Source organism: Lynx rufus, unplaced genomic scaffold, assembly GCF_022079265.1.
Source record: "Lynx rufus isolate CCGP_SWC_20201006 ecotype Redwood Valley unplaced genomic scaffold, mLynRuf1.p SCAF_9, whole genome shotgun sequence".
In the NCBI taxonomy this organism is placed as follows: domain Eukaryota; kingdom Metazoa; phylum Chordata; class Mammalia; order Carnivora; family Felidae; genus Lynx; species Lynx rufus.
In genome coordinates this window covers 67,862,230-67,876,800 of record NW_025814897.1, presented here as the reverse complement: position 1 = coordinate 67,876,800, position 14,571 = coordinate 67,862,230, and the positions used below count along the sequence as shown (strand labels likewise).

Genomic DNA, 14,571 nt, shown 5'->3' with positions numbered 1-14,571 from the left:
CTCGCTGGTTAGGAACTACTGTTGACAAGGCCAGAGGAGGCTGGAAGCCTCTTACGTGATTAAATCGTGTTCTTGGGCTACTTTTCTTGCAACAGGTTTTAATCTTTGCAAATTACATGGGTATCCTACCAACTAGAATGATCTGGTGCAGAAGTTGGGCTGAAAGGAGTTTTTACTGGTGCATCTCCAATCTCCTTTCCGGTTTCACATTCTGCATTATTTACTCTCCTGAGGGCTGCATTTAAACTCCACAGACACTCAGGCTGAATTAATTTCAAAATAATCCAGCACGATTCTCTCAGGTTCTCCTACAAAGAAGATAGGCATTTGCATATCTTAGTGTTCCATCTCATACCCTGATTTTCTGTTTAACAAATAAAATGCCTTTCTTCTATCCCCTGCAAGCACTTCTGCATTTCTGATGCTTCAGGATGAATCAGGACAGCATTAGATACTGACACTGAGAAACCACATTTGATGAAACATCTCTTGGCAACACTGATGTACAGGGGGCTCTGATGAGCAATTTTCTGATGATGAACATTCTTTCCTTCAGTTATTCATCAAACATTTATTGAGCATGGGGGTTGGGCAGGAGGGATGCAGATATGAAACAGAGCCAGCCTCTGCCCTGGAGGAGCTCATGAGCATATAAACACGTAATAAAATGCATGACGAGACCAGAAATGAGGGATGTATGATGTTCTGGGACCCTGGGGTGACGGGCTCAAGGATGGCTTCACATTCGAGACTTGTTTGATCTGGATCTTGAAAGTTGTAGGACAGTTCCCAGGTGTAAAAAGGGAGAACATCCCATGTAGAGGCTCAGCCTGGGCAAAGGCAAGAAAAAACATAGTATGTCTGAAGAATGCAAATCCAGTGTTGTTATGGGTGGAATTTGGAACCTCCAAAGAGGCATGAGAGAGCTCAGACATAAGGGTCAGTTTGGGTGCAGATAGTGGTGATCGGTGAAAGCCAGGCCAACAAGTTGGACTTCACCTTAAAAGCAGAGGGAGGAACCGGAGGAAGTTTTAAGCAGTGGATTGCCACGATGGGGTCTGAACCCCTCTGGTAGCAGAGTTCAGGGTGGATTAGAAAAAAAGAGACATGGAAGCAAATTAGGGGGCTGTTCCATCATTCCCATGAGAGATGGGGTAGACTCAATCGCCATGAGGGCGTGGGTCCAGGCAGCTGGGCGGGGGGGGTGGGGAGGATGAGGGGGGATTTTGAGAGACACTGCATCAGTCTGTTGGAAGTAGTGATGGATGAAAAGGAGGGAATTGTGAAGGAGTATTATTAACCCAGGACCACTCTAGGCTCTGGGTTTCTGTCTGAAGAACAGGGCAGCCAGAGTTGTCCCTCTCAAGTGACGCACCTGTCTCTAGACAGCCAGCATTTCCCACATCAGCACATGAAGAAATTTTGTGAACACGGGAAATAGTAGTCATTGCCTTCTGTGATTCTCTAGCTTGTGACTCCTCCTGGTTTAAAGACTCTCCTAAAGTGTTACCTATAAATTATAGGACTTTCAGTCTTCTGAGAGTACCCTACATACTGAGATTTGGGGGGATTCTGGGATTTGGTGATGAAAGGTTAGTGAAAGAGGCATTTAGTCAATGAGCCCCATGCCAATAGAAGGAGAGGGAGTACACAAATATCAAGTTGCTACAGAGAACTTTGTGGCCAGACCTGCCAAGTGACACGATAGACTGCCTCTCCATGGTAATGAGATGCCACTCTTCCGCCATTACCATTATTGTGAATGGTTACACAAAGGCTGCATCCCTCTCTTTAAGATATTCTTACAGGGATTCTTGCCACATGATGTGTGTCTTCTAAGGTCCAACTTCCTTAAATTCTACCTATCTATTTGAATGCATGGTTGAAGGAATTGCAGGCTGTTGGGCCAGAAAGACCAGAAGCACCTTAGCTCTGCCTTCTCAAAGCTGAAGGGCTGCCCTACCCGCAAGAAAGCAGTCTTGTCCTATTGGCTCTGAGGGAAGACTGGAGAGTCCGGGACGATTTATAGAGCAGCTTTCTCCTAGTCCGAGTTGTCCAGACATGAGGTTGGCAGTTCAGGGAAGAGCCAGGGGCTCCGGGGACCATGCAGCAGGCCATCTAAGGCTCTGCAGCTCTCAGTGGATTTGCACTGGATGGCCTGCCAAACCCGAAATTCTGTAATTCTAAGCTAAATTTAGACAGCAAGCCCTGAGGAGGGCTTCCCCACCTGGAAGGTTCCCTGGGCCTGCCTCAATAAAAAGCACCACAAGTTTGAAAATGAGCCGAACTCCTTGCACAACATCCATCTTCATCCCACTGTGTGCAACTGTTTTTCCATTATGTCACTCCACACTCCTCTCATCCATCAACCGATACACAGGAGGGCACGACTATCTTACACTTCCAACATCTCTAGCACCTCATGGAAAACGAGACAGAGGAGCCACCCAACGTGCTGTTAATCAAATGAAGCAGTTATTTTTTTTTTTTTTTTTCAGAAATTCACAAAAACTAACCAGAGGCCTCCTGTGCGCCAGGTCTTGAGCTAGGTCTGTGGGAGACTGTAAGACGAACAAAAGTTTACCACTGATGACTCCCCTTACACACATGCGTGCACACTGCAAAAGGACATTTCAGCATAATAGTCAAAGCACCCTGCTTAGCTGGAGAAATCCCTAGTTCCTACAAATAACACTTTTAGGTGGTGGTGTTTCCTAACTGTGTTATGTGGGATACTCTAAATTATACGGTAAATATGTACCTCTTCCTATAACTTCAGATTTGAAGGAAGGGGGTGGAAATGCTTTATACTAAAACAAATATGCATACTAGGTAGAGCAGGGTGAACACAAATTTGTATGAATTTTTAAAAATTTTTTAGTATGTATTTATTTTTGATATAACACAAGTGTGGGAGGAGAAGAGAGAGAGGGAGACACAGAATCTGAAGCAGGCTCCAGGCTCTGAGCTGTCAGCACAGAGCCCTACGCGGGGCTCGAACCCACAGACCATGAGATCATGACCTGAGCTGAAGTCAGTTGCCCAACCGACTGAGCCACCCAGGAGCCCCGTATGAATATTTTTTAAAACAGGAGGCTTTGACGAAATGTCAGGGTATCCAGACTATATCTCATGCTGCTCTCATACTGTGGGGGTTGCCGTCACTCCCCTTGGCTGTTGAGTCCTTTGATGGAAACATTAGCAAGGTCCATCTGGGGGTCCAAGAACACATAGATCAGCATTCCCACTGGTAGGCTGTCCCCACACCTGAGCCCCTATGCTTGCCTCGTTCTCTGCAAAGCATTTATGCATTTTCCACATGAGGGACATCACGGATAACAACAGAGATGTCTATTAATGCCAGGAGAGAAGAAATTTTCGAGAGTATGAGGAGACTGCCCGGAAGAGAGCTGAGTGTAGAGCCAAGCCTGCCTGTCCAGGATAATTGGCTCTGATTTGTGGGGTATAATTTGATAATTTGATGCAAGATGAGTAACCCACTCAAAAAAGAACCTATTTGCAGAGCACATTTCCCAGGGAGCACGGCTAATTCTGCCAAAGAATTTCCCCACACTCAAGGAGGAGGAGTCCTTGACTTTCTCCCATTCCAATTCCCAGTCGCTGTCAGGAAGTCCGACTTCAGGAACCTTTTGTACTGAAAAGACTATAATCTGGTATTTCATTATGGCTCTGGAATAAAACACCTTTTCATTCCCGTGTCGTATGAAGGGGCAAATGTAGAACTGTCCAGTTTTGATGGATTAACAAAGCCTTGCGTAGGCCCTGGAAGTTTGTGATGTTTAGTTTATGGCAGTCAGCATGCCCCACCCCTGCTCATCCCACAGAGATCAGGAGCCAGGAGCAGGTGTGATGGCTCAGACCCCCACTACTCAGACCGAAGAAGATTTTAAAAATTATTTACCGAATTTACATGGTGATTCCTATGTGCCAGATAGTATTGTAACTGCCTTACAAATATTACTTAACTCCCCCCAACAATGCTAGTAGGTACTTTAATTATCCTCATTTTACAGATGAGGAAACTGAGGCACAGAGAGACTAATTTGTCCAAGAACAAATCTAGGAATTTTGCCTCTGGGATCTATGCTTTAAACCACCATACCATGGCGCCTTTCTTTGTCTTGCTTCTAGAAAACCAGTGAATGGCTGCAGTGGGAGTTTGGGGCTAGGGTCTCCCTGCCAACCAGTCACTGGCGTGTGTGAACTGGCTGGATTCCTGCCACCTCAGCGAACTCCTTCCAGCCACCCTGCTATCTCCACAACCCACTTTCACCCTTTTTTTTTTTTTTCGCACTTGAGATTGCCATTACCCCATCTTTGGTCCAGTGGACCTTCAGAGCAAATCCCAGGCAGACTCTCACTCAGGCACTGGTGAGTCTCCTTTAAAAAAGATAAATGCCAGAGTACTTCTTGAATAAATCTAGTGTTGAATATTCATAATACATAAAGACCACTTTCCTCTATGAAAAGACTTAATCTCAGAGTTTCTTTACTAGTGCTAACATCCCACCCATGCTTTGAAGTATTTGATTACTAATCATTAACTATTTAACCTGGAAACTCCCAAGCCCACTGTGCTTAAAGCCCAAGACGCACTGGGCCATTTGGCCGTGGAAAATTAATTAGAAAGGAAAGTGGAACGAGAGCTTTGAAATAAGCAGAGAAGACTTCGGAATACATGAGTCACTCCACACAACCTCCTCTAAACGCTTTGGTGGTAAACATGAGACCAGCCTGAGCTCAGCCCAGAGGCTCCAGAGGTCACAAGTGCAAGTGACAAGCTAGGCCCAGCCCTTCCTTGAGACTGTGACAGCTTGTTTGTGGTAGCCAGCAGCCCCCGGGAACCTAACAAGGCATTTTCTGGGCCCCATCACAGGCCCAGAAGTGATCTGTGATAAGCGAGCCCTCCGGGGACTCTGCCTAATCTGTTTACCCAGCCTACACCCTCAGGAGGAACTGGGCTAGTTAGGAAACCTCTAGCTGCCACAGGCACATAGTTGGGGAAACTGAAGCAGAGGGTACGCGCATGCTGCGTGATCTGGGGTCAGCTACACAGTGGACCACGGCTCCACCAGCCCCACTCTACACATCATCAGTGCCCCATGGCAAGACACAAATCTGAGTGCCCCACAGCTCTCCGGGCCTTCTGCAAATGAGAAGCCTAAGGCCCAGGGCAGCTGAGCTGCTGACCCAGGGTCTGGTGGGAAGAGCCAGAGGCAAGGCCAGGAGCAGAGCCCCTCTTTCTTTGCTTCCGCCCACACCGCCTCTCTTGCCCTTCCAAGTGACTACTCCAGAGAGGCCCAGAAGGAGCCAGAGCTAGGCTGGGGGCTGGGAATGCACCTCCAGGAATTATTATTAGCCTTCTTAATTCTATACATTGAGCTTTCGATTTTTTGTAATGCTCTTTCCATATTTACTTCAGTTTCCATTCCAATTAAGCTCTCTGTGTGCTGCGGCATCTCTCCTGCCAGGTTTAATTGCCCTTATTTAAATTCTTTAATTAAAAGTATTGTGTGTTTCCAGATCCTGTTGGTGTATGTATTACACAAATAATTTCGATGACTGGACTGGTAAACCAAGGAACTGTGCTCTCCATAGACGGCGGGGCTGGCCAGGGGATCTGTATCAAGCCCCAGCCCTTCAGAGCCCAGGGCCCGGCCCAGGGGCTGCTGGATGGGCCTGGGCTGTGAGGACAAGAGACTGCAAACAGGCATCCTTGCTTCCTTCCTTCCTCCAACACTCCATGCCTCACACAGCAGCCAGAGTGGCCCGGTTAGCATGTCAGTCCGACCCTGCAATGGCCCTGTTACCAGATTAAAAGCCAAAGTCCATTCAGTGGCTGTGAGTCCTCACTGAGTCCTCACAGAACCTGCCCCTACCTCACCTCTTGGGCCTTAACTCCTCCTACCCCACGCCCGCGCTGCCCAACGGCCTCCACGCTGGTCTTTGTGCTGTTCTGAACACACCAGGCCTCTGCTGGTGCGAGAGCCTTGCTCTGGGGCATAGGACTACCCCCAGATCCCACGTAGGCCACCTTCTCTCCCCCTTTGTGTCTTCACTCAACTCTCCCCTTCTTGTTGACGATCACCCTGGCCACCTCTTTCTTCTGCCTGCCTCCCGCCGGCCCCACTCTCTTACCTGGTTTGTCTGAGGCCGTTCAGGCTAGAACACAAAGACCATCGACTGAGTGGCTTACACAACAAACATTTATTTCTCACAGTTCTGAAGCCTGGGAGGTCCAAGATCAAGGTGCCAGCAGATAGTGTCTGCTGAGAACCCTCTTCCTGGGTTGCAGGTGTTCCCTTTCTCACTGCGTCCTCACATGGCAGAGGGAGACGGGCATCTCTCTTGCGTCTCTTCTTAAAAGGGCACTAATCCAATTCATGAGGGCTCCACCCTCATGACCTAATTACCTTCCAGAGGCCCCACCTCCAAATATCATCACAGTGGGGAGTAGGATTTCAGTATGAATTTTAAGGGCTCGCATTCAGTCCGTTTTTGTGCACGGCCTGATCACTCTCTAACACACCACAGAACTGACTGTTTGCTCCCCCTCCTGGAATATAGTCTCAGTCTTTGTCTACAGAAAAAGATCTGTTCCTGTTTAGTCACTCCTGAATCTCCATGGCCTAGAGTTACACAGTAACTGGCACACAGTAGGTACTAAATATCTGATGGATGGATGAATAGATGGATGAATCATGAGTCTGCAGCGAGCCCTCAAAAGAACTAGCCCAAACTGGCTCCGCAGAGCCCCTGAAGCCCACGAAGGTGACCTTCCTCCGCCCCAGACATCGAGGCACCCGCAGAACTCAGTCTAGTCCGCTGCCTCGAGACAGGCATGGGGTGGGAGAGATGACGTGGTGGGCCTAGTCACACATGCTAGTGAGGAACAGTGAATGGGGCAGGGGCCCCCAGCCTGTCTCTACCGTTTACTGACCACGTGACCCTGGGCCCGTGTCCCAACGTTTCTGAGCCCTAGTCTCCAGTTCTATACAATGCGGACAATTACCATCTCCACCCCTCAGGGTTATCATGAGGAATACGTGCGACTGGGCATGTGGAGCATTTGACACAGTGCTGGGAGCCTGGGAAATCAGTGGCAACCGCTGTTAGTTCCATCTCAGTGCAGAGCCTGCAGGGAGGGGTACGGAGAGTCACAGCACCAGACTGCTCCCCAGGGTGTGCTGAGCTCACCAGGGAAGGATGGACCGCAGGAAAGGAAGGCTCCTTTGCAACTGTGGTGGATGGAATCTGTCCAGAGAGGGTGAGAGCCTAGAGATTATTCACTGAGAGCGGCTGGGGTCCGCGAAGGAGGACAGGAGGGAGGCAGCACCCGTGGCCAGTGCTAGCTCCCTCACCAAAGTGGCCTGCCTCCTCCTCCTCTAGCCCAGATATGTTCCCAAGACATTGACCAGGGCTGTTCAGCGAGGCCTCCACACGGGCCTTACTCTTCTGCTCTAGAAGATTCTCCTCTTGGAGCCTCTAGGGAGGAAGCTCTCCTTGACTGCCTGCTTCACCCTCCCTGACAGGCCCTGATGCTCTCACTGAGGTTGTGTCTCCTTCACAGCACTGCTCTTGGCCTCGCTCTGTTTCTTCCACATCCTTCCCAGAGGCCACACTGGCTGCTTCTGCCCCAGGGTCACGACACTTCCTGTCTCCAGGGTCCTGAGGGCCAGGATGGGGTCTGGGAAATGTCACATTTGAGTCTCTGAAGGAATGCTTTCCTTCTCAGAGACACTCCTCCCTCTCTTGGGCTTGGCAAGGCGCCCCTGTGAAAGGCTTAGAATGTGCCTGAGTGGTAGCAGGAAAGGAGAGACCGCGCCTTCTCTGTTTTGGACAAGTTTCCCCAAGTTTATTGATCCAGGGTTGACGGAAGCAGCCCAGCCACTGGCACACAGGCCCGGGCCAGCCCCTGAGGAGATTCTGAGAAGCCCATCTTCAGCAGAGTGAATGGGCACTTGCTCTGGTCCCTTTTCTGCCTGTTGTGCAATTTTTCCGGAGCCCTCATCCTGATACACACTCGTTGGTTGTTTTATAGCTGATGGAAGGGTTTCCCGTTCCTCCTTCTCTCATCCTCCAGTAGTCAGGACAGAAATTACCATCTGGTCCTAGACACAATGGAACCAGAGTGGAGAGCAGCTCACCCAGGGCCACCAGCTAACAACCAGGAAGGAAGCATCGTAGGTCAGCACCGCCCCTTCCCATCTCACTGCCAGAAAGGCCGGCAGAGCTCATGAATTAGTGAGTGGGGCTGGTCTCATTCGCACCCTGCCTGAGCTCCACTCCTAGCGACATGGGTCTGGCACGCCGCCAGCTGACGGAGTGTTGGAGGGTCAGGGGAGCCTGGCCACACATCTGCCAAAGAAGCAGCAGTGACACAGCCCAACCCGGATGTGGGCGACAGGTGCGCTCAGGCCACGGCAACAGAAATGGCAGAAACCTGTGCCTGGCAGAGCCATGGGCTGGCCTTGCTTGGAGCAGGTGTCACAAGGGATGTCTCTGGGTCTGCAAGTCCAGCTTTTGAGGGACAGAATGGGGTCCCACAGCTGCCAAGTGGACTACTTGAAGCTATCAACCTGTCGTCAGCCCAGGAGCATGGCGTGGCCACCGAAAGCACTGATTCATTGGCTGTGTTGAAGGAGTCTGTTGTCCAGTGGAAATGAGGTGGTGGCCCTCTGCTTGGCAGTCAGTTCTGAGTGACACAGAATAACTGGAGTTTGTCCAAAGGAGAGCAGGCGGGTTGGAAAAATTATACAAAATTGTTGCTCAGTTCCTTGTGGAAGTTTAAACTAGAAAGGCATGGAACTCGGGGGACATGAGCCCTACCTTCCCCTATTGGAAGGGAAAGGGTGGAGAAGCAGGAGCAGACCCACATGTGGGAGCCTCAGGGGGACAGTCTGGGGCCCGTTGCTGAATGCCTCCACGACAAGGATTTGAGTTGAATGCTCCTGGGCAGAGCAGCATGGGAAAGAAAGTGCTGGTTCAGGAGGCTACGTGAGTCACCCCTGGAGGAGGCCCAGCAAAGCTGGAGGCCCCAGGCCGAAGTAGAGGTCACCCAGGTTGCTGATTAGAGCAAGAGGGTTGGCCTTCAGAGTGAACTCCACATGCGGACTGCAGGGTCCTTTCTCAGCCCTTGTCTCACTGCCACTTGTTCCTCTGCCCCCTCAGGGCCTGAGTCAGCCGGTGTCTCTCTGGGTGAGTGATGAGCTTGCTGTTTGGGTTTCCTCTTTGCACTGGTGTCTCTCTGCTCTTGGGTGCAATGAGTCACGGCTCTCCTCAGGCGCACAGCAGGAGAGACCTGCTTTCTTCCCTTGAATATTCCAGAAGAAATTTGCTGGGCCATCTTCCACCCACTGGAAATTGGGAATTCTCTTCCTCCTCCCCAACACACGCACAGACAGACCCCCGATCCCCTTTGCCATCCAGTCTCTCACTACCTGCCTCCTTCACCCACTGTTCAAAGTCGCTTCTGAGGGAGCTGCATTTTTTTTGTCTTAATTGTTTAATTGAAGAATAGCACACATACATACAGAAACATGCACAAAATGTAAATGTTCAACTCAGTGGTTTAAAGCAAAGCAAACACCTGTATTGCCACCAGCCAGGTCAGGAAATAGCATACCATCAGCATCCCAGGAGCTCCTCTCTTGCCTCCTGTCAATCATTTTTCCTCTTCCCCCTCCTTAAAGATAACCCCCATCCTGGCTCTAACACCATGGTCCTATTTTGCCTGTTTGGGGGGGTGTATATAAGTGGAATTATATATGTGTTCTTTATCTGGCTTCTTCTGCTAACATGATATTTGTTAGGTTTATTCATATTGAGTGGAGCTCTAGTTTGTATATTTGTGATGCTGTACAATATTCCGTTATGTGACTAACCACAAGTTATTTATCCATTCTACTATCGATGGGCACTTGGGTTGTTTCCAGATTGGAGCTTTTACAAATCATGTTGAAGAAAGCACTCAGGTGCTTGTCTCTGGTGCACGCATTTGTGCTAGGTACAGACCTAGTGTGGGAGTGTTGGGTCTCGGAGATGCGTGTGTCCAACCGCGGTAAATACTGCCAGTTTCCTAGGTCGCCATGAGAACTGAGTCTTCATGTTCTCTGAGATGTCAGTCATCACCATGGGGATAGTGGTAGCTGACTGGGGATGACCCCTTTCAGAAGAAGTTTGCGGTCTCCTCTCCCAGCATGCTGTTCACTGGAATGGGCATGGGATGTAGCTGGGGGTGGGCTGCAGTCATAAGAGGCAGGGGCCTCCCTCCCCCTGCTGCCAGGCCTGCTCAGGGCCACTCCAGAGTGAAACACCTGTGAAACACAGCAGCCCTGTCTGGAGACCCATCCCTCCTCACCTATGCAGGTCATGACCGCCAACATTTACTGATCATCTGTTATGTACCAGGCTTTTGGCTGGATGCTGAGGGCACAGAAATTGATAAGACATAGAGCTGTCAGTATGGGGGGTGGGGGGGAGAAAAGTAAACTAGTAATTCCGCTACCGTTCAATCATGCTGGGCGAATAGAGAAAACACGGTGGAAACACGGGTGAATGGCACCTCGCTAGCTGGGTGGCCTGGAGGAGAAGAGGTGGGAGGGGCTGAGGTAAGAGATAAGGAGGCTTCTGGAAGAAATGGAGCAGGAGCTTAGCCTTGAAACGTGACTGTGCCTTGGCCTGCTACGGAAGCATGGAGAAGGACCCCCAGCACAGGACACGGCTTGCTTGATGTCTAGGAACCCTGATAATACAGAAATCTTTACACAACTGCAGGAAGTTTGGTGTGGCTGCACAAAAGGTGTGGGGGCTGAGGGAGGAGATGAGGCCATGAAGGCCTGTGCTAAGGAACTTGGGCTCTGTCCTCTAGGCCAAACGTACATTTCAGAGACATCACTGTTCCCTGCCTCTGGAGGTCAGAGGGGCGTCAGCTAGGAGGCTGATGCAGTTGTCCAGGGGACAGAAGATGGTGGCCTGGACACAGGCAGGGTTGTGATGTGATAGCAATAAGGGGACAGTCACCAGGCAAGAGGGATGTGGAATTGGCAGGACTTAGTGCTTAATCAGATGCTGGGGAGAAGGCAGAGATGTCAGCGAGAATGCCCAGGTCTCCCACACGAATGCCTGGCTATTGCTTTTGGGGGAAATTATTTATGGAAAATATTTATAACTGAGGTGGTAAACACAAGAGGAGTAGATTCTGGGGAGAAGGTGAGTTTGAACACCTACTCAAGTGCCATTAAGCTACAAAGAGTGCACTTATAAGGACCACCACCTACCCCAAGCAATTCCGCCTGCAGAATTGGTATAACTCCAAGATACTCAAATAGTCCGGGCTGATGCTCAGACTTACAGCCAGCAGCCTCGGAGTGTCTGAGCTCTGCAAGGGCCTCACTAAAATAAAAACTTACTGGGCTCCTCTTTGCTGCCATGGGGCTGCTCTGGGGAGCAGCACCTCTCTTCCTTCAAGAGCTTTGGGCATAAACTGAGTGTGCATGACTACAGAACATTCTAGAACATCAGTAGCATGGGGGAAAACCATGCATGCCCAGGGCTGAGGGAGCCCAGTGGCCTAGGAGACATATCCAGGAGCCTGAGTTTGGTGGAGACCAACACTGATGACTCTAGAGGTCCACTTGGGTACATGGACCCTAAAAGCAGGAAGTCCTGGGCCTCTGGTGGTGGTCAAATTCACGCCAGTCATGGGGAGGGGAGTCCCAAGGAACTAGACTTTTCAGAGCAGGACCCCAGCCCATGCCTATGGGGACCAGGGTCTGGCCCCCAGGGTGGGAGCTATGGGAGCACACCAGCATGCCACACCCCAGCAAGTGGATGGAAGTTGGGGCAGGGTGTCTCCATCCTAATGAAGAACTAGGGCCCTGTGAAGAAAACCAAGGCACATGTTCGGTCTCAGGGAGGAGACCAACACATCAGAGAAGGGCAGCCTGAGGCTGCATGGGAATGCTGGCCCCCACACCTCCCGTAGCCTCTCTGGACCCCAGGCATCTGGACCCACCGATAACTCTAGGCCTGAGGTCCCCCCCCCAGATTCCCCTGTTTCGTCTATAGCCTCTGACTCCACTCTCTGCCCCGGCTCCCAGGGAGGCCCCATCCAGAACCGCAAGTCCAAGCGCTGTCTGGAGCTGCAGGAGAACAGCGACTCGGAGTTTGGCTTCCAGCTGGTGCTGCAGAGGTGCTCAGGCCAGCACTGGAGCATCACCAACGTCCTGAGGAGCCTGGCGTCCTGACCCTGCTGGGAGCCGCCCCCGCCTGTCCCTTTGCTACTGTGTAGCACCTGCTGCAATGCTGCCTGCTGTCTGGGGGGTTGTTTGAGTCTGGGGGAACCAGGTTAGCGGGACCCCCCCAAAAGAGCTTTTTATTTCCTATTCAATTTTCATGGAGTTTATAGAAAGGTGCCGAATGGTGGGTGATGGTATAATATCATAAACTATTTTGCAACTGTAAATAGGGGACAAATGGAAAATATTTATAACTGACAATAAAATACTATTGATTAAGAAAAGGGCTTTTGCAGTCATTTGGTGCTCAGTGGAGCTGCCTGCCTGGTTCCTCTGAACTTGGAGTTCTTATAGCCCACTTTCTTTGTGAGGCCCAGGGTGGCGAGTGGGGCACTGTGACCTCACAGTCACCTCCAGAGAGAAGGCTCCTTCTGCCTCTCCCACAGCAGATGCATCCTTTGGAGACAGCATTCCTGAAGAAAGCAGGGTTTCTGCTGGCCCTCGAGCGTCAGCTGCTGAGCTTTAGGCTTCAGGCCACACTGCCCCATCTTGATATCACCTTCCTCACCTCCCAAAGCGGTCCATCGCCCCGGCCCTCAGCAGTGACCCTGGCCTACAGCAAATGCCTCCTTCCAGTTGCTAAGATGGTTCGGCTCCTTCCATGAGTCACGGTGTATTTGTTTCCTGGGGCTGTCATAACAAAGTGCCACTGACTGGCTGGCTTAAACAGAAATTCATTCTGTCCCAGTTCTGGAGGCTGGGAGTACAAAATCAAAGATGGGCAGAGTTGGGCCCTTCCCAGTGCTGTGAGAGGATCTGTTTCAGGTCTCTCTTCTAGCTTCTGATAGCCTCAAACATTCCTCAGCTTGTAGGTGGCCATGTGCTTCCTGTGTCCCTCTGTGTGTCTGCCTCAGGGTCCACATTTCTCATTTTTACAAGGACACCAGTGATATTGGATTAGGGCCCACATTGTGACCTTGTTTTAACTTGATTACCTCTGTGAAGACTATATTTCCAAATAAGGTCATATTCTGAGGTACTGAGGGGAGAGGACTTCTTGTCTGAGGTACTGAGGGGTAGGGACACAATTGAACCCATAACACATGGCTCTTTCAGTTATGGCTCCACGTCACCCCTCTGGGCCCAGCCTCAGGAGACCAGTGGCCCTCAGAGTAGAACCATCCTTCTTGGAGCCTCTTACTCAATCCTCTGTACCTCCAATAGCTTCCGGCTGAATGGTTCTTGTCCCAATCCAAAGTAGGCCTTCCTCAGGTTGAAGGCTCCTGTTTTTAGTTTGAAGGACACCCCAACCCCACCTCCAGCACCACCTCCAACCCTCTCGCTCGTAGCAGAGCAGTAGTGAGTGTCAGGCTGTAGGACCGAGGCAGGAGAGGAAACCCTTCCTGGACAGATTTCAGCCCCACCCACCCTCTCAAGTTCTCTGGGACCTCCTTCCCAGGGGCCTCCAGTCCCAACACCTGCTTGTTGGGGATCAATAATCTATAGGTGAAACACTGGTGATCATAGAGACACCCCTGTGCCTCAGGGACCCCCAAGGAAGAGGAGCCTCTCATCTTGGCCATCTGGCACACCAAGACACCCGCATGCACAGGCTTCACCCTAGAGGGCCACTAGGACTTCCCAGGCTGCCACCATAGCCGCCCCCCCCCCACCTAGGGTTACACTGCTTTCCCACCACAGACCAGAGAGGATACCCAGACATTGGCCAGGCGGCTCTCACCTGATGGCTCCCACCCAGGAGGTGGACACGGGAAGCAAGACCCTCAAGAGGGAATTGTAGGCACTGCCTTTGCCATATCCCGGAAGCCAGGGCCTCAATATGGCTTCCCCCACACTTACTCCTCTACCTCATTCTGACAAACTCCTCCGAGCCCTGCAACCCAGCCACACTTCCCAAGTCCCCTCCATTCTAGTCTCATCTACCCACCTGGTGCTTCACCTCTCAGCACCAATTGCTGTTCTTCATCATCACCCCCACACACTCGCCTGCCAGTGGCCCCCAAGTCTGGTCCCCAGACCAGCGGCATCGGCGTCATCTGAGGACTTACTAGAAGGGCGGTTCTCGAGCCCCACCTGGAAATCCTGAATCAGAAACAGTCAGGGTTTTAACAAATGGTCCAGGAATTCTGATTCCCTGCTGAAGTCTGAGACCCCTGCTCGGTCCCCGCCAGGATCCCTTCCCTTGTACCCTTCCTCCTGCTCTCTCCCAGGCCTCCCACCCCAGCTACATCCATCACGTGCTCCCCTACACCTGGCGGCCTCTACTTGAAGCCACAATCACGGACGCCCC

General features: G+C 51.1%; 1 protein-coding gene across 1 annotated transcript in view; it reads left to right on the top strand.

Moving 5' to 3' along the window:
- Positions 1 to 12,513, top strand: part of GALNT18 (polypeptide N-acetylgalactosaminyltransferase 18) — a 179,095-nt gene extending 166,582 nt beyond the window's left edge. Inside the window, exon 10 of the mRNA XM_047071201.1 lies at positions 12,123 to 12,513. Coding sequence (XP_046927157.1) covers positions 12,123 to 12,269 — 147 coding nt within the window. The 3' untranslated portion in view covers positions 12,270 to 12,513. The remainder of the gene's footprint in view (positions 1 to 12,122) is intronic.
- Positions 12,514 to 14,571: the final 2,058 nt, after the last annotated feature.